The sequence below is a fragment of the Culex quinquefasciatus genome, chromosome 3 (genome assembly GCF_015732765.1).
Source record: "Culex quinquefasciatus strain JHB chromosome 3, VPISU_Cqui_1.0_pri_paternal, whole genome shotgun sequence".
NCBI classification, from domain to species: Eukaryota; Metazoa; Arthropoda; class Insecta; order Diptera; family Culicidae; genus Culex; species Culex quinquefasciatus.
Genome location: NC_051863.1, coordinates 77,514,436 through 77,540,920, shown reverse-complemented (window position 1 = coordinate 77,540,920; position 26,485 = coordinate 77,514,436). Strand labels below are relative to the sequence as shown.

Here is a 26,485-nt window from a genome sequence, read left to right as displayed (position 1 = left end):
CTGGTATTTGTAGCACTAAAATTCGTGCAAAAAAACTTATGCACGTGGGTGTACAGATGACGGAGTAAAAGATGATCGAATTGTTCACCTAGCGCTCACATGTGTTCCAGGACCAAGTTGCCTGCGGGTATGGGGATCATACATACATACATACATAGATCATTTTCGAATTTCGTTAGGGTGGTCCCATACACCCTTCCCTTGCAAGAAAAATACCCCGGGGATTTTTTCAGCGCTAATAGTGCTAGATCTCGTCTTTTGAACGCAGCCTGGCGTTTCAAATTTTGCCTGCGCTTTTTCGAGATATTCAAGTTTTAAATTTGCACCTTTTTTATCTTAACGTGGCTGTAACTTTTGACCCTTAAGTCCAAATCGACTTTGCAAAAAATAAAAATGTGTGTTTTATAAAGCTCTAAAAGTGCCCAGAACATCACTTTTTTTCTCTACAAATTTGGTGTCTTGGTCAAAGTTGCTTGGATTGGCAAGCCCAACAACTTTCTTGAAGACAAAAAAAATCTCAAAAATAATCCAGAAAAGTTAAATTTTCAAATCGCCCTAATCGTGCACCACCCTAATGTTTGACCAAACCAAAAGTTGCCCTTTCTATTTGCAACAACTTTTCTGAAGACACACAGTAAAAAACAATGTAAATTTGGAAGCTGTAATTTTTGAAGGTTGAAAATTGCCTCTTCTATGATGTCATTTTACCTCAATTTAGACTGAAAAAGTGACATTACACACCAGATGTAATATTACCATGATTTTTTTTTCTGTGCACCAAAGCTCCAAAAACTCAATTTTTCAATTTTTCGGAAAATCAATTTTCCACTTAATTTTACGATCTGGACCACTGTGCATTGAAGGATTTTCCAACTCATGACTAAAAAAAAACAACTTCTTTGTATTAAAAACAGTATGATACTTTAAATATAAGTCAATAAACTCTCTACACACCTCAGTGAACAGTATTCAATTCCCGTCAGACTTCACCTTGCATGTTATTTCTATGAGAGTTCATCCAATTACAATTTATCACCGACACTTGGCCGCCACCGCGTGAAGTGTGCCCATAACCTGTGATAATCCTTGGCTCCCCAGCAGGTCATGTCATCGTGCGTGTCACTTCGAATAATACAGACCGCACTACCCCGAGTGTGTCACGTGTGGAAGACCTGACCGGATCCGGCAGCTGATGTGGCCTGTGGAAAAGTAATATCCTAGGAAGGTAAAACTTCCACTTCAGGGAAGCATCACATTAAGTTGGAGGAAATGTACAGCCCTAAATAAACTAGAAACAGTGCATCCTCAACTAGAAAACCCTTAATATTTTAATGATAATTTTAGCTTTGTCGTCCAACATTTAAGAATAAAAAAAACATTTAAAAAATATCAACATGTGAATATTGCTTTCTAGATTTGTATTATGAATTCAAAAGGACAGACAATATATCAAAATCAATAAAACGAGAATTGTACTAAATTTGAACCAATCAATTATTTTAGATTTAGCCTTAGTTGAACATAAGGTTATACGAAAAATACCCGATTTTTTAATTTAATTATCCGCCACTATAAGTTGAATGATGCATATTTTATTTTAAAATTTTTTGAAATGTTTTTGGGGACAATTTTTTTTAAATATTGTCAAACAATATTTCGAAGCTTATTTTAAGATGCAATACCAAATTTGTAATCTAAGTTGACACTGTTTTTTTGTTAAAAATGTGCACCTTTTTCAAATAAATGGCATTTCCATGTGATTTTTTAGGAAAATGTTCAGTTTTGAATGAACCCACTCCCGCAAAAAGAAAAAAAATAATACTGGAAAGGCAGGGAAAAAATGTTTAGAAGTAAGAGTTACATGTTGAATAGACTGAAAACATTTATTATGAATGTCGTCAAATGTTGGACTAGATTATGAAATTTCAAAATTATTATAAAGTGGAAAATTTCAAAATGGGCTCATAAGATGAAACTGAGAAATACTGAATTTCCAACGTGGTTCACAAACTCACATAATATTGGGGTTCGATTTTTTTCTGTGAAGATGCCATTTTCAGTCCTATAAAACAAGTGGAAGAATTTGAAAAAATTAAAAATGCGTATTTCTGGAATATACAGTAAAAATCCTTTGTCAAGATCGCATATTACAGATTTTTGATCATTCACATTCAAATGCCTAGTATGGAAAAACTAATTTTATGCAAATGGCTTTCTTTAACGTAGGGACAAAGTTTAAAAAAATAACATAAAAAAGATATAGAATATTTCTGCCCATGTTAAGCACCAATTTAGAGAGTAACATACTGAAAAAAAAATGTTATTTTATCCTACAATAGTTCTTCGTCCTTAATAACCATGACCAACAGTCGCATCAAAGTGTTTCATGAGAAAGGGATGACTGTTCATATTTTCTCGACCATCAACACTTGAACGAATCACGTGCTGCTGCTTCTCTTCACTGAGGTTGAAATCGTATGCTGGCCAGCATCGGAATCTGGAGCGGCGAGAGGGCGGCTTCTGAGGCATCAGAGGCCACATTTCGACGTCGAGTGACTTTTAATTTCGTGACCGAGATAACGACGAGAGAAGCTTTTGAAGGGAATGGTGCTCGACGGGACAGAAGCAGAAGCTTCTTCACGACCTTCACGGTTCCGTTGGCCGATCCTTGCTAGTGAGCACTGTTGTCGTTATTTTCCTTCTTTTTTTTTCTTTCCTCGCTACGAGAAGAGCACTCGACGACGAAGTTGTTTACTTTCGATGACAAAACTGGCCCTCCGGGGGCACGTCACCGTGAATCTTCCGTCACCGGAACTGGTACAGACGTAATTTGCGACGATGAAGCAGTTACCACATCGGTGAGTTCGTCAACTGTGGGTTGTGGCTGCGTTTGCTGGCCGCCGGGGATTACGGGCTTGAAATGAAAATGTATTAAGCTGAGTGAAGACTTCGGGAGCCTTTTTTCCGGTTGCAAGAATGTATCGTTTGTGGTGTTACAGCTTCTTTGGATTTTGTTTTCCCTAAGCAAAGCGATTTGTGTTTTATTTATTTAGGACATCTTAACCTTTCGCGGAAGGCTCAGATTGTTTTGGGACGAGTAATCGTCTTGAGCAAATCTGCTTGAAATAAATTTGAAGAAAAGGGACATTTTGATTTGTTTTCGAGACATTGTTTTACAATCAACACGAAAATCATCAATGTTATTTATCACCACGTATTGTTGGAATTTTCCACCTCCTCGGCTGTTTACGGTTTTGTCAATAACGTGCAATTGCATATGAAAATGGAGGATATCAACAGTGAGCCACGTGTTGCAAAGTGTAAGTACAATGTGGTGGTAAACACTGCACAATTCGTTGCTGGTGTCTCATCATTACTCATTGGTTTAAAATGTAGATTCTGAACGTTTGCGTTTCCTATACTACCTTTAGGTAGCATAAGCTTTCAAAAAAGTATTATTTATTTAAGAAAAAAAAACTATTTTTATTTTGTACCAGGCTTCTCCATTAATATGAAAAAAAAACACTTTTTTCTGAAAAAACTTAGATTTCATTGATAGCATATCATGAATCGAACATATTTTTAATCGGGAAGGTGACACACGACTTCTACGTAAAAATCTCCTATTGACCATCTCGATTTATAATATTTTGTTTCCGCCATAACGTGTGTCTGCTTCTCCGGACACTCTGTTATTTGGGTAATTCTCCGCCAACTCACACAGCAGTTGCCCCGACCCCTCTTCGATTTGCGTGAAACTTTGTCCTAAGGGGTAACTTTTGTCCCTGATCACGAATCCGAGGTCCGTTTTTTGATATCTCATGACGGAGGGCGGTACGACCCTTCCATTTTGAACATGCGGAAAAGAGGTGTTTTTCAATAATTTGCAGCCTGAAACGGTGATGAGATAGAAATTTCGTGTCAAAGGGACTTTTATGTAAAATTAGACGCCCGATTTGATGGCGTACTCAGAATTCGAAAACGTATTTTCATCGAAAAAACACTAAAAAGTTTTAAAATTCTCCCATTTTCCGTTACTTGACTGTAAAAAATTTTGGAACATGTCATTTTATGGGAAATTTAATGTACTTTCGAATCTACATTGACCCAGAAGGGTCATTTTTTCAGAACAAAATTTTTCATTTTACAATTTCGTGTTTTTCTAACTTTGCAGGGTTATTTTTTAGAGTGTAACAATGTTCTACAAAGTTGTAGAACAGACAATTACAAAAAATTTGATATATAGACATAAGGGTTTTGCTTATAAACATCACGAGTTATCGCGATTTTACGAAAAAAAGTTTTGAAAAAGTTACTTTTTGCGTTTTTCTTCGTTTCGTCGTCCGTGTCTGACGCGGGTGACCATGAACGGCCATGATCGATGACGACCAACTTTTTCAAAACTTTTTTTTCGTAAAATCGCGATAACTCGTGATGTTTATTAGCAAACCCCTTATGTCTATATATCAAAATTTTGGTAATTGTCTGCTCTACAACTTTGTAGAACATTGTTACACTCTAAAAAATAACCCTGCAAAGTTAGAAAAAACACGAAATTTTAAAATGAAAAATTTTGTTCTAAATGAAAAAATGACCCTCCTGGGTCAATGTAAATTCGAATAGTACATTAAATTTCCCATAAAATGACATGTTCCAAAAAATTTTACAGTCGAGTAACGGAAAATGGGAGAATTTTTGAACTTTTTTTAGTGTTTTTTTCGATGAAAAATACGTTTTTTCGGAATTCTGAGTACGCCATCAAATCGGGCGTCTAATTTTACATAAAAGTCCCTTTGACACGAAATTTCTATCTCATCACCGTTTCAGGCTGCAAATTATTGAAAAACACCTCTTTTTTCGCATGTTCAAAAATGGAAGGGGTCGTACCGCCCCTCCGTCACGAGATATCAAAAAACAGACCTCGGATTCGTGATCAGGGACAAAAGTTACCCCTTAGGACAAAGTTTCACGTAAATCGAAGAGGGGTCGGGGCAACTTTTCCCGATTTCGTGTGAGTTGGTAGAGAATTACCCATTTTTAACAAATCTCTGATTTTCTTTGAGAAAATATTTTAAATTTGATCTTTGTAAGACAACTTTGAAGATTTTGTTCAAGGCTTTGAAGTAATTTTGAAGTATGGAAATGAGTATAATTTAAAGTTAATTTCAAAATTTAAATTATGTTATAATTTTGGAGCAAAATTAGGATGCCGATGGTCAGAAGTTAATGATGTTGATCTTATTTGAACATATCTCTGTATAAAAAAGAAGTATCACTTGTTTTATGAAAAACTGCTTATTTTTATAATTCAGAGTTATGGATATGATCTTTCAATTCTGATTAAATCGTCTGTTGTGTGTTATCTTGTGACAACGACCATTTAGTACTATTCGAGAAAATCGATATTTAAAGTTCGATGATAAATATTTTCAAAACTATGAATGATAGAGCCAAACTTTATGAAGTAATCGGTTCATATACTATCGCTTAACAAACGCTCCAAGTTTCGACTAATTTGGTAACACCAGTTAAAAGATACAGTAAATTATGTAGACAAAAATCTGAAAAGCACGTGTCACAAGTGTGTTGCGAAAGTAAAATTGTACTACGTGTCACAAGTGTGCACAGAATTCTCATACAAACTAAATAGTAATTATTGTACATAAATTTATCTTTAAAATGATTAGTTTTAATTGCAATAATAAAAAAATTATACACTTTAAAAAAAATCTTCGCTGCTTTATTTTTAAATCAAAAAGCATAATTTGAATATGTTGAAGAATGGCAAAATCATTTTTTTCAGAGTGGCTTTGCCAAATCGACCAAAATCTCACAAACATTTGATTGCTATTTGGTATAAACATTCCCACAATTTATATGATGCTGTATTTAGGATCCTATTATGCTAAATAGTTATTTTTTGGACATAGAAAATTGGCGGCAAAAACTCAATATTTTTTAAATGATCGATCCGTTCAACGGCGTAAAATAAAACTTCCCGGGAAATCCCAGGAATTCCCGAGAATTCTCGGGAAGTTTAAAAATTATCGAAAATGATTCTAATCGTGGCTTTGATTAATATTTTACAACAATATTGTATTGAACATCAACTTTAATGATCCAAATGAAAAATGGATAAATTAAACACTAGTAAAAATCATAGAACTTCAAGAAAATGTATTGATATTTGACGAGAAGAGTTATTTGTTTATGAGCATGTAGATTTCGGTCATTCGATTTTTTTTGTATTTTTTAATCAGGCTGAAACTTTTTTGGTGCCTTCGGTATGCCCAAAGAAGCCATTTTGCATCATTAGTTTGTCCATATAATTTTCCATACAAATTTGGCAGCTGTCTATACAAAAATGATGTATGAAAATTCAAAAATCTGTATCTTTTGAAGGAATTTTTTGATCGATTTGGTGTCTTCGGCAAAGTTGTAGGTTTGGATATGGACAACACTGAAAAAAACGTGATACACGGTAAAAAATGGTGATTTTTTATTAAACTTTTTTTCACTAAAACTTGATTTGCAAAAAAAAAAAACACTATTTTTATTTTTTTTATTTTTCGATATGTTTTAGAGGACATAAAATGCCAACTTTTCAGAAATTTCCAGGTTGTGCAAAAAATCTTTGACCTAATTATAAATTTTTGAATCAATATTGATTTTTTCAAAAAATCAAAAATCAACTCAACAATTCAAAAATTCATTTTTCGATGTAAAATCAAATTTACAATCAAAAAGTACTTTAGTGAAATTTTGATAAAGTGCACCGTTTTCAAGTTAAATCCATTTATAGGTGACTTTTTTTTTAAAGTCGCAGTTTTTTATTTTTTTAAATTAGTGCACATGTTTGCCCACTTTTCAAAAAAATATTCTTGAAAAGCTGAGAAAATTCTCTATATTTTGCTTTTTTGAACTTTGTTGATACGACTCTTAGTTGCTGAGATATTTCCAGTCAAGTGTTTAAAAACAGGAAAATTGATGTTTTCTAAGTCTCACCTAAACAATCCACCATTTTCTAATGTCTATATCTCAGCAACTAATGGTCCGATTTACAAAGTCAAAATATGAATCATTCGTAAAATTTTTCGATTCTTTCGAAAAAAAAATTTTTCGAAATTTTTAAAACAAGACAAACATTTAAAATAGGGCGTATTATTGAATGTTTGGCCCTTTTGAAATCAAAGTGCTTGGACAGCGATTAAAATGAATCCAGGATCCGCATCCACAACATTACTTTCAAATTTATCCCTGTGATCAAACCAGCATAGAACTCTACAAGTCTTACTGGTGTCTGGTCATGAATAACATACATGTTTTTTTTATATTGAATCTTCTTACAACCTTCTTACCGGTGCTTGATTAATATTTAACTTCATATTGAATTTCTCGAATACCATTTGACATATTCTTCTTGCAAACCCCTTTGAAATATTGAATGATACCAATTCAATTTTCATCCAAGTTAGTTGCGGTAAACAGAAACGAAAAAAAACTCGATTATGATCATGACAGGAAGGGGTTAATACCTCATTTACAAATGTTATAACATAAATTAAAATACTTGATTTTCATTCCAAAGTACTGTAATGTCTGTCTAACAAATAAGCAAGATCTATTCCCAATTGTTATAGCTTCAGAAATTAATGAAATCTGAAATAAATCTTTGCATGAAATTTTTAGACGAACTAATTAGTTCAATATGAACAGTAAATTGAATTGAATAAAATCATATTAAGTTCTCTCACTCAATTCTTTTGCAATCTTTTAAAACTTTGATTCCAAATAGTTAAGAAAATGTGTACTTCCACTTGAATTTTGGGAATTCCCGGAAAATTTGTAAACGGGAAATATTTTTTTCAGGAAATCCCGGCAATTCCCGGAAATTGGACGCTCGAGAAGTTAATTAAGATTATTTTTTCTTTAAATTTGATAAAACTATTATAAAAACTTCCTTTCCAAAATTCCACTTCCAAAATACCATTGCAACAACGATCCATTACTGTGCTCGCTGTGACTATGCAGATTTACTGTTCATATTTTCCGGCATTTGTATTGCATCAGTGTGATCGGGCGGTACCTGTGTACAGTTTCAACATGTTTATGTTTTATTTTCCAATCAATCGCATCCGATCCGGCTGCCGGCGGTGGTTGTTAGCGGAAAAGCTTTTCCTTTACGCAACCGGGTTCTTTTTTCCGCTTCGAGCAAGGGTAGTTTTCCATCAGGCGTTGAGTGCATTATTTGCTCCACGTGGCGCCTGAATTGATCGGCTTTCTACGAGCTATTGGCGTTTCCCCTTTTTCACATTTAAACAAGAATATAAAATTTTCTAGAAGATGGCGCTTTAAAATAGCATAACTTTAGGCTCTTTCAAGAGTTCCGACGCCCATCAACTGGTTAAAAGAAAATGGTAAACGGCAACCCACTCTAACGTTAGGGGGGCTGCGGCCGAGAATCGGGCATCGCCAGTGCCAGTTAAGACGCTTAAGCAAAGACACGCACCATAAAAATTTAATGTTTTGTGTTGCTCACTCACACCAATATCATTCGCGCTTGCAAGCACGTACACTGCCTCAATAATCGTAACGCGCAAACTGTCAAACATGTTTGTTTGCTTTTGCAAAAGGTTTTAAAAATAGTTTGTTGCTTGCGCGTTTTTTTTTTCGTTTTTCGTGAAAATGAAGGTAAGTGATTACATTAATTAGTCATTCAAGCCATTTAAGCTTAATTTCGCGGCAACAGGTTTTGTTTATTTCCCTTTGCAGCTTCCTCCTCCGCCACCTCTTCCAAGCGGCGCACCCAGCCGGACCCTAAGCTGACAGTTTTCGTGAGTTGCGCGTATTCACCGACAGATGGCCAGTGGGCCTCGTCGGATCCGCCCATTAATTACGCAACTCAAATTTTTCATGGGAAACTTTTTTTTCGTGACGGCTTTCGCGGCACGCTCCTTTCAACTGTTCTAGACTAATATTTGGACGTGGCGTATCTCTAAACAAGTTTTTTACAAAAATGATTCCAAACTGCTTATTTTGTCGTTTTAAACCGAAACAAGGCAAAAATATTTTTTATTAAAACTATTCGCCATTTTCAAAAATTTGTCTAGATAATATCAAAGGCCGCCATCTTAGGCCCACTGGGCCCACAAAAAGAGGTACGCTCAGTTTGTATGGGAGCTGTCAACATGCTCCCGGGCTGGGCGCACCGCTGGCATCCCCGAAGACCCAAACAACAACCGAGGCCCTGGCCAAACCAAGGAGGAAGAATGGTTCGTCCTCCAGGGCACGGTCATCAAGGAGGATCCAGCGCGGATGGCTGCCAAAGGAGGATGAGAAGCAGAGGTAAGTCCAGCGGGATGAGGTCAACTTGAACACAACCTGAGTTTGTTTCGATTTTCAGGACCGATTGCTGCACCGGCACCAGTGGCGCTCTATCCGGATCGCACTTCCGCAAATGGTTCTGCCGTGGTGCGAATTCGCACAAACGGTCAAGCGAGTGAACTTTCTCCCTTCGGCAACAGTCGCTTCCCCAGCAGCAGAACAAACGTCCAGTACGGCGTTCAAGTGCCTAGTCGACACAGTGGCCCAAAACCATTCCAGCTACTATCTGCTGACCCAGCTGCTCAACAAGAACCAGCAGAGCGAGATCTTGCGCCGCATGAAGAACGCCGAGGCCGACACAAACCAACTAAAACAGCAGCTGGCAAGTCAACAGCCGCGCATTCCGATCCCGCAAGAGCTGCAGTTCCCCATTTAGAAAACACACAGAACGTGCTGCTGCTAGACCAGCGCGGGATGCTGTACGAGTAGGCCGTCGAACTGACCGCTGCCAATTTATCCAGTCCTTTCGTCGGGGCAGTTCCAACCTCCGGAGCAAACAAATTTACCGCGCCGTCGGCTGCTAACCCAATGTTCCCCGGCGGATCAACCGCAGCCGAGCTGTCCAACTCGCTGCAGCAGAGGATGCATCTCTAGCAACCCCTGGGACGTCATGCCGCCGGAGCCGGCCGTGGTCCGTCACCTGGAACCTCAACTGACCAGCTTAGAGTGCTGCGCATTTGTTCCTTCATTTTCCGAGAGAGAATTAACTTCTTGCAGGAAAGCAGTTTTTCTTGTTCTGTTCAAATTTCTGAATTGTTAATTCCCCCAAACATAAATTAATATTATTCTCTATAAAATTCAAAAACACAAATGTTCAAACATTAAAAATAAAATTGCAAAAAACACAAATACAATGAAACAAAACCACAAAAATACTAAACAATAATAATAATACTGATATTCTAAGCCACAAAAACAATGACACAAAAATATAAAAAAATTAAAAAAATATAAACACCAAAATAGAACAATTATAGCATTCTACAAGCCGATGTACTGAAATGCTAAAATATGGATAATTAAACTATAAAAATACAAAAATAAACAAAAAAAAAACAAAATACAAAAATTCAAGAATACAAAAATACAAAAATACAAAAATACAAAAATACAAAAATACAAAAATACAAAAATACAAAAATACAAAAATACAAAAATACAAAAAAACAAAAATACAAAAATACAAAAATACAAAAATACAAAAATATTGCGCAATTCCCACTAACTTGGACTTCGCACTATATTTTTGCTATCGATCGCACTATTGCGACTTGTCAAACTGGCTTGGAAAATTTAAAATTTTCGCAAAAAAGGTCAAAGCGAGCCGCGGTTGCCGATCGTTTTTCAGCTGTCAATCGCAATTTAAGAGTGCGAAACGTCCAGTTTGGTGGAAACTGCGACTGAAAATGTAAATAAACAAAAGCTGGTTGCCTAGTTTTTGAAATGCTGTTGTCAAAAGTACGAGAAATAAGTGCGGGCAAAATCCAAGTTACAGTGAAAGGATCAATACAAAAATACAAAAATACAAAAATACAAAAATACAAAAATACAAAAATACAAAAATACAAAAATACAAAAATACAAAAATACAAAAATACAAAAATACAAAAATACAAAAATACAAAAATACAAAAATACAAAAATACAAAAATACAAAAATACAAAAATACAAAAATACAAAAATACAAAAATACAAAAATACAAAAATACAAAAATACAAAAATACAAAAATACAAAAATACAAAAATACAAAATACAAAAATACAAAAATACAAAAATACAAAAATACAAAAATACAAAATACAAAAATACAAAAATACAAAAATACAAAAATACAAAATACAAAATACAAAAATACAAAATACAAAAATACAAAAATACAAAATACAAAAATACAAAATACAAAAATACAAAATACAAAATACAAAAATACAAAAATACAAAATACAAAAATACAAAAATACAAAAATACAAAAATACAAAATACAAAAATACAAAATACAAAAATACAAAATACAAAAATACAAAATACAAAAATACAAAAATACAAAAATACAAAAATACAAAAATACAAAAATACAAAAATACAAAAATACAAAAATACAAAATACAAAAATACAAAAATACAAAAATACAAAAATACAAAAATACAAAATACAAAAATACAAAATACAAAATACAAAAATACAAAAATACAAAAATACAAAAATACAAAAATACAAAAATACAAAAATACAAAAATACAAAAATACAAAATACAAAAATACAAAAATACAAAAATACAAAAATACAAAATACAAAAATACAAAAATACAAAAATACAAAAATACAAAATACAAAAATACAAAATACAAAAATACAAAATACAAAAATACAAAAATACAAAATACAAAAATACAAAAAACAAAATACAAAAATACAAAAATACAAAAATACAAAAATACAAAAATACAAAAATACAAAAATACAAAAATACAAAAATACAAAATACAAAAATACAAAAATACAAAAATACAAAAATACAAAAATACAAAAATACAAAAATACAAAATACAAAATACAAAAATACAAAAATACAAAATACAAAAATACAAAAATACAAAATACAAAAATACAAAAATACAAAAATACAAAATACAAAAATACAAAAATACAAATACAAAAATACAAAATACAAAATACAAAAATACAAAAATACAAAAATACAAAAATACAAAAATACAAAAATACAAAAATACAAAAATACAAAAATACAAAAATACAAAAATACAAAAATACAAAAATACAAAAATACAAAAATACAAAAATACAAAAATACAAAAATACAAAAATACAAAAATACAAAAATTTTGCTAAACTTGACATACTTTAACTAAATTTTACTAAATTTAACTGAATTTACCTTAATTTTATTTAATTGATTTAAATTTGATTCAATTTTACTAAATATAACTTAATTTAACGAAATTTAACTTTTTCCAGTTGATTCTACCAATTTCAACTAAGTTTATTTGAATTTAACCCAATTTAACTTTATTCAACTCAATTTAACCTAATTTAAATAAATTTTGCGAAGTTTAATAAAATTTATTTAACTTAACTGAATTCAATGGAATTCAATAAAAATAACCAAGCTTAATAAAATTTACCTAGTTAAATTAATAAACTCAACAAACAAACAACAAACTTTAAGACAATATAACTTAATTTAGCCAAATTTAACTAAAATTAGGCAAATTGAACTAAAATTTACCAAAATTTAGCTAAATTAACCATAATTCAACTTAATTTCAGTAGATTTAACATGATGTAACTATATTCTACTTAGTTTTACTAAATTTAATTTAATTTGACTGAATTGAAAGTAATTAAACTCTATTTAACTAGTTTAAAAAACAAATTTAGCCAAATTTAAGTAAATTTAACTCAATTAATCAAAATTTAAGTGAATTCTGCTAATTAAGCTATACTTTATTTAGTCAAACTTAAGCCAAATTTTACTAAACATAAATAAATTTTGCTTTATCTAAACAAATTTTACGTAATTTAACCAAATTTAACTGAATTAGCTCATTTTAGCAAAATTAAACTAAATTATATGAAATTTCGCTCAACTTAACATTTTTAAACTAAATTTTACTTAATTCAACTCAATTAACCTTAATTTAAATTAATTGACTTAAGTTCTGCCAAATTCAATTCAATCATACTAAATATAACGTAATTAAACCAAATTTGACTCTATTTCACTTGATTCTACCAATTTTAACTAAGTTTATCTTAATTTAATCAAATTTTACTTAATTTTACTCAATTTAACTTAAATTTACTAAATTTAACAAAGATTATAAAAAAATATGAAACTTAATTGAATTCAACAAAATTAAACATAGATTAACTAAACTTCACTAAATTTATCTAATTTAACGTAATTTACCTAAATTCAGCCAAATTAAAGTAATTTCAATAAATTCAGACATATTGAACTAAATTATACTTCATTTCATAAATTTTATCTAAATTTGAATAAATTCAACAAATTTTATATTAATTTAAATAAATTTAGCAAAATTTTAGTAAATTCAGCCAAACTTTATTTAACTTAGTTGAATTCAACTAAGTTTAAACACATTTAGGAAAATTAAACATAATTTTGCTTAATTAAGGTAAATTTAACTTATTTCAACAAAATTTTACTAAATTTAACCTAATTTTTCTAAATTTAATATAATTCGACTTATTTCAATAAATAACTTTCTTTAAACTGATTTCATTAAAATTAAGCCAAATTTTTATGATTTTAACTCAATTTGAGTAAATGCAACGAAATCAATCTGAATCTAACTAAATTTATCCAATTTGAATTTTAATGAACTTTAATAAATTTTACTTATTTTTACTAAATTTAATTAAATCCAACTAAATTTAACTATATTGAACTTAGTTTAACCGAATTTGACTAAATTCAGCTGAATATAACTGATTTTAACTTATTTTAAGTTAATATAACTTTATTTAGCCAAATTTAGCTTAATTGAAATAAATTAAATAAATTTAATTAATTAAATTTATAAAATTTTACTGAATCGTACTAAATTTTATTTTTATTACTCAATTTAATTAAATTAAACTAAATATAAATAAATTTAACTAAATTTGAATAAATTTAGCTAAAGTTGAATAAATTTAATTAATTTAAACTAAATGTTACTAAATTCAACTAAATTGAATTAAATCTATTTGAATTCAACTAAATTCATCTAAATTTACATGAACTAAACTAAACATAACTAAATTTTTCTTAATTCAACTAAGTTTAACTAAATTTAACTAAATGTATCTAAATATAACTCAATTAAACTAAATTTAACATAATTTTACTAAATTTAACTTAATATAGCTTAATTTAGCCAAAGTAAACTAAATTCAAGTAAATTATGTGAAGTTTTACGAAACTTTATAAAATTTTACTTAACCTAACTAAATTTTACTTATTGCTACTAAATGTAACTAAATTCGACTAAATTTAACTAAATTTAACTAAATTTAACTAAATTCAAGTAAATATAACCAAATTTAACTAAATATATCTAAATTTAATCAAATATAACTCAATTTGACTACATTTAATTAAATTTAACAAAGTTTAACTAAATATAACTAAATTTAATTAAATCTTACTAAATTTAACTAAATTTGACTAAATCTAACTAAATTTAACTAAATCAAACAAAATTCAATTGAATTTTACTAAATTTTACTAAATTTACCTAATTTGACCAAAATTTTACTAAATTAAACTAAATTTCACTAAATTTAACTAAATTTAACTAAATTTAACTAAGTTTAGCTAAGCTTTACTAAGTTTAACTAAATTTAACTAAATTGAAATAAATAAATCAAAATTTTCGAATCCTAATACTTAATCTTATTCAACTAAATTTAATAAAATCTAACTAAATTTAACAAAATTTGACTGAATCTAACTAAATTTAACTAAATCTAACTAATTTCAACTGAATTTATCTAAATTCAACTACATTTAATTAAGTTTAACTAAACATAACTAAATAAAACTCAATTTCACTTAACTGTACTATATTTTTCTAAATTTAACTAAACTTAACCAAGTTTAACTAAGTTTAACTTAATAAATCTTAATTGAAATAAATTAAGCTTAATTTTACGAAATTTTATTGAATTTAACTTAATCTAACTAAACTAAACTAATTTTGAGTTAATTTTGAGTAAATTTTGAGTAAAACTGAATTTTATTGAATTTAACCAAATCTTACTAAAATCAACTAAATTTAACTAAATTCAACTAAATTTAACTAAATTTAACTAAATTTACCAAAATTTGACTCAATTCTGCTAAATTTAATTAAATTTTACTAAATATAACTTAATTTTACTGAATTTCACTAAATTTTACGAAATTTTACGAAATTTTGCGAAATTTTACTTAATTTTACTGAATTTTACGAAATTTTACTAAATTTTACTAAATTTTACTAAAAAATACTAAATTTAACTAAATTTTACTAAATTTTACTAAATTTTACTAAATTTTACTAAATTCAACTAAATTTAATTAAATCAAACATAATTTAAATAAATTTAAATAAATTTAATTAAATTAAACTAAATTTTACTAAATTAAACTTAATTTAACTTAATTTTCTAAGTTTAACTAAATTTAACTTAATTGAAATAATTTTAGCGAAATTTTATGAAACTTGAGTAAATTATACTTAATCTAACTAAATTTCACTTATTTTGACTAAATGTAACTAAATTAAACTAAATTTAATTAAATGTAACTTAATTTAACTAAATTTTACTAAATCTATTTAAATTAAACTAAATCTAACTAAATTCAACTACATTTAACTAAGTTTAACTGAACATAACTAAATTTAAGTAAATCTAATTAAAATAAACTAAATTTGACCAAATTACCAATAAAATCAATTTAAAGTCCTGTAAACATACTAACCTAACTTATATCTTTTAGCTAGTTAGGTAATTAGTTTAAGGTTGTTTGTTGTTAATTCAATATTTTTTTAAATAAAAAAATAATCTGTCGTGTTTATTTGTCACCCTATTTTATTTAACCGCCCAAACTTGAAATCCGAAGTAAACTGGAAGGAGAATCCCCCCGGTTTCCGGCACGTCAGTCCCCCGTTTATAGGCCCGTTATCGTGGTCAAAACGGGCCCAAAAGCGTGCCACAGACGGGCGTAACACAGCGGCCAAAATGCGTAACGCCCGCCTAAATGTTGCATTCTGGCACGCAATGGGCCACAACGAGGGGAAAAAACGGGCTGAAAATCGGGCCCGCTTTCAGGCAAAACGTCCCCGCTTTTTGGCCGTTTTCCGCCCATTTTTCTATGTGGGAATTCGTTCACAGAAAAGTTGTTTAAAAGTATGTAGAGAGAGCAAACTAATTGGACAAGGGTTTAAAAGCCGGTTCATTTTGCAAAAACAACAGGGAATGTTTTTAAGAGCTCACTTTGAAAGAAAACTTAAAACATTGAAAAGTTATAATGTTTTCTTTTCGAGACGATACTTTAACAAGCCCTTGAAAATATTTCATCAAGAGTGCACTTGTAAAGCTTCGTTCAACATTGTAAGTTTCTTCCTGGGCACGCATTTAGGCACGTGACTTGACTTGTTTTGTGCACCGTTTCAGAGAAACCAAAACAAAAGCTCTCAATCTTAAAGCAGATGGGCCCATCTGACTAGTTCATCGCCGTTACACTACTATAGAGAGTAAAAGTAAAACTTGCTTAAATTCTTTCTTCTACTTTCGCTGGGTAAAGAAAGATTGTCGTGGGTGGATTCAGCTGATAGTGATCGATTGGGAAAGCGGGTGGGTATTTTCCTTGGTTTTATGATCGGGCGTTTTGGTGGGGATGGTTGGCGCCCAAAGCGAATAAAAAAAAGACATACTGCCACTCGTAAACTTTGTGGACAGTTGAGAGCACAAATCTTTGGAAATAGTGTAATAGCTATTTCACGTGGTTGGAGGATAACCGTTTAACGGAACGAGAATATTTACATCATGATAAAAATGCGTTATTTTTGAAGAATACATTGAAAATTTCTAAAAAAAAATACAATGCTTTATTGTTTGAGTTTATATTTTTGCAGACTCAATCACAAGATAGTGAATCACTAGATTGTATAATTCAAGCTTCCCTGCACCGTGCGGTACACGCGGTTCACTTGTCCCCTGGGTTTGCTTTGCGCCTGCTTTGTTCGGTTTACACCCGTATCCGACTCACACGAACCGAGGGTATTTTGGCTCATCGTACCAGCGCACCACGACACTCTCGGTTCACCACGTCGGTTTTGTGTCTGGCACTCACCCATGGCATGAACCCGGTGTATGAACCAAGGTGCTTTACTCGGCACGATCCGAGGTACGTGCCGTGGTATGCGCTGGCGGTACAAAACGGGTTCAATACCACGGCGCGTACCACAGCACGCTGGGTTCAAAGAATGGAAAATTACTCCAAATGCTGCAAAAACTCAACTTATTATTTTCCCTCACAAACCAAGGGCTGATTTTCTTAAACCAAAAAGTCATCACATTATAAAGATGAATGAGGTAAATTTAAAGTGGGAGGATCAAGTGAAATATCTTGGACTTGGTTTTGACAAAAACCTTACTTACAAGGATTACATTGAAAGTATCCAGGTTAAATGTAACATATATATTAAATGTTTGTATCCACTTATAAACAGGAATTCTAGACTTTGTCTCAAGAATAAACTGTTAATTTATAAACAAATTTTCAGACCTGCCATGCTTTATGCTGTGCCGATCTGGACAAGCTGTTGCTTAACCAGGAAGAAAAACTTCAGAGGATTCAGAACAAAATTCTGAAAATGATTCTGAAACTTCCTCCCTGGTTCAGCACCAGTGAACTTCATGAATTAGCCGAAGTTGACACTTTGGATGTTATGTCCAATAAGATAATTGATGCATTTCGACAAAAATCATTGCAGTCTTCAGCTGCATTGATCCGCTCTTTATATAGTTTATAAGTTAGTTTTAAGGTATCCCTTTTCCCTTTTGTACATGTAGGACCTCCTACATTTGAAATCACTGAATAGCGAAAGCTACAATATTTCATGAATAAATGAAAGTTGCTAGTATTTAAATTTGAGGTGAAAAGTCATCGTTTGTGATTAGACACTCAATAATATTTTAACTGAATGAATGTACATGGAAAAGAAATTTGAATAATAAATTAATATAAATTAAAAAAAAAAAAAAAAAAAAAAAAGCACGCAGGGTTTATGCCATGGGTGAGTGCCAGACACAAAACCGATGGGGCGAGCCGAGAGTGTCGTGGTGCGCTGGTACGATGTACCAAGATACCAATACACAAATGGGTTCAGGCACGTACCGAAGCTAGAAAACCAAACCCGCGGTGTGCGTTGGCACTGGCGCATGGGAAGCTTGGTATAATTTAATCGTTTCGGAATGTACATAATTTTGAGCGTACTTGTGTTTTTTTTATATTAATTTTAAATCTCGTTTGGGTCATTCGCTGCCAAATCTAATTTGATAAAAATGAACATCCGTGTAAAAATGTGAAAATGTTTTTCAAAGTTTTCGAGCAAAGATTACATAAAATTTAGTAAAATTTCGAAGTATGTATAGTATCTTTTTTTTAAATAAAATAGTTGTTTTTATTGTTTATCTTTGTTTCATCGTTCGTGGCCGTCGCGGATGGCCCTGTACGGTTATAAGTCGGTCAATTTTTTCATAACTTTTTTTTCGTAAAATTGCGATAACTCGTTATGGTTACAAGAAACCCCATTATGTTTATGCATCAACATTTTTAAAAATTGTTTGCTTTAAAACTTTGTAGAATATTCTAACACAAAAAAAGTAACAGGACCTTTCGTAAACCACGTGGACACCTTAAGGCGGGAGGGTTTGGCGATTGTCCACGCGCCATACAAAAAAAAATGCATGGAAATGGTCCACAAGGGGGAGGGGGAGTGGGGTTTGAGATTTTCAAAAAAAGTGTCCACGTGGTTTATGGATGGTCCCAGATACAAAAAAAAAACACTTTTCTCTAAAAAAACGAGTCATACCGACTCACAACCGTCATAAAAATTAAAAAATGGGCTTTGGATTCTTGATCTGGGACTGAAATTACCCTTAAGACAAAGTTTAACGCAAATCGAAAAGGGAGCAGTTCTCTACGGAATCGGTCTTTTTTCTTTAATATTAATTTTTGTATTTTTTAATCCAACTGAAACTTTTTTGGTATCTTTGGTATGCCCAAAGAAGCCATTTTGCATCATCAGTTCGTTCATATAATTTTTCATACAAATTTGGCAGATGTCCATACAAAAATTATATGACCGATTCTTAGCGAAGCTACACCAAAATGTCATATTTTTCAATTTTCAATATGATTTTTAATATGAAAAAAAATCATTTTTATTATGATGCAATAATTGCAAAATGCTTTAAATGCGTTTTCTTACCTTAAAAGCCAAGAACATTGACCAAAAGTGGTCTGCAAGCCATTGTACGGGAGAGGAGTTTTTTCATAAATCTGCTCCTTTCGTTGTCCCGTCACGAAAAGAAATGGCTGGCAAAAACTCAAATTTCATCCAATTCTTTCAGTTCAAGGAGCAAAAGATTCTTTTTTTAATTTGTGATAATGAGTAGAAGAGCAAAAGTTTTTAAAAATCAAACTGGCAAAACTGTAGCGATTTTTGTAGTGTGCCTTTTAAAAGTCCAGTTTTACGATGTTGTCCCGTCACGCTACATTTTTATTTCAGGGGAAGCACAGGTACTATATGGTTCATTCTCCATGATATTTCTTTGTAAGAAAGTCAATTATCTTTCCAAATATGTAATAACATTGCGAGGTTTCTTCTTTTATTTTGCCACTACAGCCAAAACGCTGAAAGATTCTATGACAATTTCCGGAATTCCATTTCCCGGAATGGACGTTTTCCGGAATGGACATTATCCGGAATGGACGTTTTCCGGAATGGACGTTATCCGGAATGGACATTATCCGGAATGGACGTTATCCGGAATGAAATTTCCCGGAATGGACGTTTCCCGGAATGGACATTTCCCGGAAAAAATGAGTTTTTCATATTACCTGATTTGACAATGCATGTAATCTTGCCTACTCGATTACTTGTGGTTAAGAATTATTTAGTTTGTACCCCGTTGGTTTGACCTAGTCACATTGAAGGAACTCGATATTTTGACAACAATATGAATGATAAATACATGAATAATAAGAAAGAAAGTAAAATGTTCGGACACGAACAATATAAGCAAGCGGTGACCATTGAACCAATACTTTTTATTTATTTATTTATTCGTCAAACAAACGTAGACTACATTGATCGACCGAGCCACGTAGCCTAGTGGTAACGCTTCCGCCTCGTAAGCTTTAGATCGGGGTTCAAATCCCGGCTCGGACCAACACAACTGGTGATCTTTTCCCTTCTGGAATCGATTGATTAGTAAAGGGAAGGTAGTGTATCGTCACAAACTGGACCTTATCACGACACCTTAGGGAGGCGACCTATGAAATGTTAACATTATCCTAAACATGTTAGCATTAGTTGAGTGAAAAACTGCCACTGAATACGCTTTGTAAATGCCGGCCCTGGTACTCTTCATGGGTGTTCCCCTCAGGAACTGGAAAAGATTTATTTAATTACTAATTACAGGTGAACATTATTTAAGTTATAAACTATCTTCTTTGGTTATAAAACTGTTTTTTCATAGCGGATTTAGTCATAGCAAAATCGATTGTGTCACTGTATTTGTTATATGTTTCCATCATTCTGTTGATAGGACCGTGCTTAGCATAGTCTGTTCTGTGGAACCGTAATGCTTTATTAACCACCACGAGATGTAACAATGTAGAACGATAGATATTAGACAAACACTAGATGTTTTTAACATTCTTTCAATGTAATGTTATATAAGAAATTTCCCTTCTTTTGTTAATCAGTTGACTTTTGTGAATGAATTCTCTCAAATTTTACCATAATGCAGAATGATTTTTTTCAAAGAAGGGAAAACCTTTATACAATAAAAAGCTTTCATAAGATCAAAGTATAATGTGTATTTTCTAGAGGTTTTCCCTTCTTTAAAAATACACGATTTTTCATCAAAGTAATGGAATTTTATATAAGAATTTTCTTTTTCTGTGAATTCTACTAAATTTTACCTAGTTTTTTGTTACAGAACCCTGCACTATAAAGCAGCATGTTTATTTTCAAAGAAGGGAAAACCTCTAAAAAATAAAAAGCTTTTCAAAAATCATTGTATAATGTGTATTTTCTTGGGGTTTTCCTTCTATAAAAATACACGATCTTTCATCAATGTGATTGGATTCCACGTAAGAGATTTTCCTTCTTGTGTTAATCGGTTGACTGCCAAATTTTACCATAAAGCAGAATGTTTGAAGAAGGGAAAACCTCAAGATAATAGAAAGCTTTTCAGACAATCAAGGTAGTTTTCCCTTCATTAAAAATAAACATTCTGCTTTATAATAAAATTTGGTAGAATTTAGTCACAAAAGTCAACTGATATACACAAGAAGGGAAATCTCTTACACGAAATCCTATCACAATGATGAAAGACTGTTAATTTTTAAAGAAGGGAAAACCTTAAGGAAATACACATTATACTTTGATTTTCTGAAAGCTTTTTATTTTCTAGAGGTTTTCCCTTCTTTGAAAATAAACATTCTTCTTTATAGTGCAGAGTTCTGTAACGAAAAGCTAGGTAAAATTTAGTAGAATTAACAAAAAAAGAAAATTCATATATGAAATCCCATTAGGGGAAATATACCCATTTTAATCACTCTAAGCCGTTCGACCAATTAACATCACTTTTGACGTTTTCCGCTAATAAATAAAAATGTTCAGATGTATCAACAATGGAGAGTTGCTTGCTCACTTTTATTTGAGCTATATATTACTACTTAAACACTTTATGTAAGCTGTAATTAATGATCAAAGTACTGATAGGCCAATAATAGAAATAGGATGAAAAAGGGTATAGTTCCCTTACTTTGATGAAAGATCTGTATTTTTTTTAAAGAAAGGAAAACCACAAGAAAATACACATTATACTTTGATCTTATGAAAGCTTTTATTTTCTGAAAATAATCGTTCTGCTTTATGGTAAAATTTGGTAGAGTTTAGTCACAAAAGTCAACTGATTAACAAAAGAAGGGAACATTATGATATAACAACACGTTGAAAGAATGTTAAAAACATCTATTGTTTGTCTAATATCTATCGATCAACATTGTTACATCTCGTGGTGGTTAATAAAGTATTGGTTCAATAGTCAACTTGCTTGTTTCTATTGTTCGTGTCCGAACATTTTACTTTCTTTCTTATTATTCATGTATTTATCATTCATATTGTTGTCAAAATATCGAGTTCCTTCAATGTGACTAGGTCAAACCAACGGAGTACAAACTAAATAATTTTTAACCACAAGTCATCGAGTTGGCAAGATTCCATTCATTGTCAAATCAGGTAATATAAAAAACTCATTTTTCCGGGAAATGTCCATTCCGGGTAACGTCCATTCTGGGAAATTTCATTCCGGATAGCGTCCATTCCGGATAATGTCCATTCCGGATAACGTCCATTCCGGAAAACGTCCATTCCGGATGATGTCCATTCCGGAAAACGTCCATTCCGGGAAATGGAATTCCGGAAATTGTCATAGAATCGATACACGGTATAATTTTTTTTGTGATTTTTTATTTAACCTTTTGTCACTAAAACTTGATTTGCAAATAAACACTATTTATTTTTTTCTATTATGATATGTTAGGACATCAAATGCCAACTTTTCAGAAATTTCTAGAATGGGCAAAAAAACTTTGACCGAGTTATGATTTTTTGAATCAAAACAGATTTTTTCAAAAAATCGAAATATTGGCCGCCAAAAATTTTCAACTCTATTTTTCGATGTAAAAACGAATTTGCAATCAAAAAGTACTCTAGTGAAATTTTGATAAAATGCACCGTTTTCAAGTTATAGCCATTTTTAGGTAACTTTTTTCAAAATAGTCGCGGTTATTAATTTTTCTTTTAAATTAGTGCCCATGTTTGCCCACTTTTGAAAAAAATATTTTTGAATAGCTGAGAAAATTCTGTATATCTTGCTTTTTTGAACTTTGTTCATACGACACTTAATTGCTTAGATATTGCCATGCAAGTGTTTAAAAACAGGGAAATTGAAGTTTTTTAAGTCTCACCCAAACAACCCACCATTTTCTAACGTCGATATCTCAGCAACTAATGGTCCAGTTTACAATGTTAAAATATGAAACATTTTTTGAAATTTTCCGATCTTTTCGAAAACAATATTTTCAAAATTTTCAAATCAAGACTAACATTTCAAAAGGGCGTAATATTGATGTCTGTTTATGCTGACTTCAACAATACATTGCATATAAACGTTGGCGCGAAGCGAGAGAAGAGAGCTAATGAAGAGAGGGAAAAGAGAAAATCGTTTGACAGCTTGTTCGCTGGAAGCAAAAACGCCAAACAAAAAGAAGACAACTGCGGTCAAAAGTGGTTTGCTCGTGGCACGTCAGTTCGTTAATGGTATAATCATCAAATTTTATTTATTAAAAGCAAAAAATATATGTTTCGTTTAGTTAACCTTCAAAAACCTTCAGATATGTTTAAACATAATTCCACAATTCTGTTTTAGATGCTAAATTAAATTGAAATTTAAAATGACTTAAATATTTGTGCATTTCTTACTATCTAATTAAATTTAATGTACCATTGAATGGTAATGTTTATTTTTTTGTAAAATATTTAGGAAGCAGTAACATTCCACTTGATTTGCGTCAAATTTGCGTTACAGGAAGACAGTAATTAGTCACTTGCAAAAAAAAAAAAAAAAAAACAAAATAAAAAAATAACGATGCTATCCCAAAAATCTGCTTGTCTGACTCACGAAACGGTTCAACATTTGTTTGTTTACGAGGGTGGCTGCTTTAATGTCCATCATCACCAGTTCGCCCGTGGTATTAATCTCGAAGTGACGACGATGAAAATGATGAACGCGTTTTGTGTGGATCGCATTTTATTTATGTTAGTTGTTTTTTTTTCTAAAACACATGGGCCCATATAATTGGATCTACATAAGAAAAGAACTTTTCACAGAAACGTGACACTAGTGGTGTTGGCTTTGAGTTTTGGGTCGTTTCCTTATTTTTGAAAAAAGTGTCACCGGAATCGCAGACAAGAATTAGAAAACACAAGAGTAAAAGATGTGGGATCTCATAATTAGATGTCGTACGCATTTTTGTTGTTTTTATTTTAGACAAGCGCGGGAATTTCTTTTGAAATATGTAGGTGACGTGCTGGCGTTTAGTAGAAACGCGTGCCAAAGGTGTGCTCGGTTTGGGTATTTATAGAAGATTTATTTTTAACCTGGCTTTTGTTGCTTTGCACACTACCTGGAAGAAGGAGAGAAATGTACAAATTGGAATCGAAGAGCAAAGCGTAACTGTGGCAATAATTGTATGATTTATTGTGTTGTAAATGAGACATTTTGCCTTCCTCACTGAGGTAAGGCTATAATCCTGCTCTAAAAATGAACTTTGAATAAAAACGTCGTAGACCCACCTTCATGTATACATATCGACTCAGAATCGAAAACTGAACTAATGTCTGTGTGTATGTGTGTGTGTATGTATGTATGTGACCAACAAACTAGCTCATGTTTCTCGGCACTGGCTGAACCGATTTGACCCGAACCTATTGCATTCGACTTGGTTTGGGGTCCCATAGATCGAGTTTTATACAGATTGAAGTTTTGATAAGTAGTTCAAAAGTTATGTATAAAAATGTGTTTTCACATATATCCGGATCTCACTTCAATGTATGTAAACTATGTCCGGGTCCATCATCCGACCCATCGTTGGTTAGGTTATCAAAATACCTTTCCAACGAGCCTAAGACATTGCAGATCTGGCAACCGTGTCTCGAGATATGGCCACTTAAGTAATATTGATGTACTTTTTGGAAGCCGGATCTCACATAAATGTATGTAAACTATGTCCGGGTCCACCATCCGACCCATCGTTGGATATGTTATAAAAAGGCCTTTCCAACAAGTTCAAAACATTGGAGATCTGGCAACTCTGTCTCGAGATATGGCCACTTAAGTGACATTTATGTACTTTTTGGAAACCGGATCTCACTTAAATGTATGTAAACTATGTCTGGGTCTATCATCGGACCCATCGTTGGTTAGTTTATCAAAAGACCTTTCCAACGAGCCCAAAACATTGAAGATCTGGCTACCCTGTCTCGAGATATGGCCACTTAAGTGATATTGATGTACTTTTTGGAAGCCGGATCTCACTTAAATGTATGTAAACTATGTCCGGGTCCACCATCCAACCCATCGTTGGTTAGGTTATCAAAAGACCTTTCCAACGAGTTCAAAACATTTGAGATCTGGCAACCCTGTCTCGAGATATGCCCACTTAAGTGATATTGATGTACTTTTTGAAGCCGGATCTCACTTAAATGTATGTAAACTATGTCCGGATCCACCATCCGACCTATTTTTGGTAAGGTTATCAAAAAACCTTTCCAACGAGTTCAAAACATTCCATCATATCAGCCATTGTTGGTAATAAGTGAGGAAGGCTCCAACCACATAGGTGGATTAAGTTAGTTTTTATATTTAACAGGTTAGGTTGTTTAAGTCATCTGTCAATCAAACATAAATCTAAATGTTTTTTTTCAGGATGTTCAAGTTTATTACATTGTAATTTGATTAAAACTAATTTGTACACAATTGTAGTCAAATTTCTTCAAACAGAGGAAGTAGATTCTAGTTGAAATAAGTAATAAGATTTTTTTAAGTCTTGACTAAAAACAAAGTTCCAACTGAAATACTTCAAAATGCTAACCACATTTAATCACGTCCTCCACGGTATAATTAAATTGGTGTAATTGTTCCCGTTACGCACCGCAATTATGCGCCTTAATCACTTGTCGATCGATCGTTGTTGCCTGATTCTTCTGCTTATTTCTCCCGCTCCAGTGGCGAAATCTTTTCGCGGTCCCAAAAACTTTTGACCACTTTTCGGGCAAAACAGGCATAACGTCGCACCATTTATCGGATCGTTTAACTTTTAATAACGTAATTACACACAACTGGTGTGCCCGGCTCGTGATGAAGTAATTGGTTTTAATCAAGAAACGCGAAACACTCCGCAGGACCTCTGATTGACAGAAAAAAAAAACAGGAATATGACCGGAGGCCGTGGAACTTGAGTCAACTGAAGGGACAGAGAGAAAAACAGCGGGACGATCCAGTAAAGGTCGAAAGAATTTTTCGGGCAAAATTGATAATTAGCTTGAAATTAAATTTCCCCAGAGAGGCAAAAGGACAGCGGGAGTTGGGAGGGCAAATTTGATTATCTTTTGGTTTTTGCTGAGATGTTGGGAATTTGGGGACGGAACCGTTTTGTCATGACTTATTTTGAAAGCCGCAATTTGGGCTGAAATTCCAAACAAGTTATACGTGGAAA

The 26,485-nt window shown here is 32.1% G+C and overlaps 2 protein-coding genes across 2 annotated transcripts in view; both read left to right on the top strand.

Moving 5' to 3' along the window:
- LOC6037793 (cardioacceleratory peptide receptor) overlaps positions 1-26,485 on the top strand; it is a 161,614-nt gene that overhangs the window by 10,581 nt on the left and 124,548 nt on the right. The gene's annotated exons all lie outside the window — the stretch shown is intronic.
- LOC119768803 lies at positions 9,162-10,145 on the top strand. Its single transcript, XM_038260047.1, has 2 exons — positions 9,162-9,345; positions 9,404-10,145. The coding sequence occupies exon 2, from the start codon at positions 9,458-9,460 to the stop codon at positions 9,758-9,760; it is 303 nt and encodes a 100-aa protein (XP_038115975.1). The 5' UTR covers positions 9,162-9,345; positions 9,404-9,457; the 3' UTR covers positions 9,761-10,145.

Excerpts from the sequence above, each read along its gene's own strand:
- LOC119768803 (XM_038260047.1), top strand. The coding sequence starts at position 9,458 with ATGGTTCTGCCGTGGTGCGAATTCGCACAAACGGTCAAGCGAGTGAAC.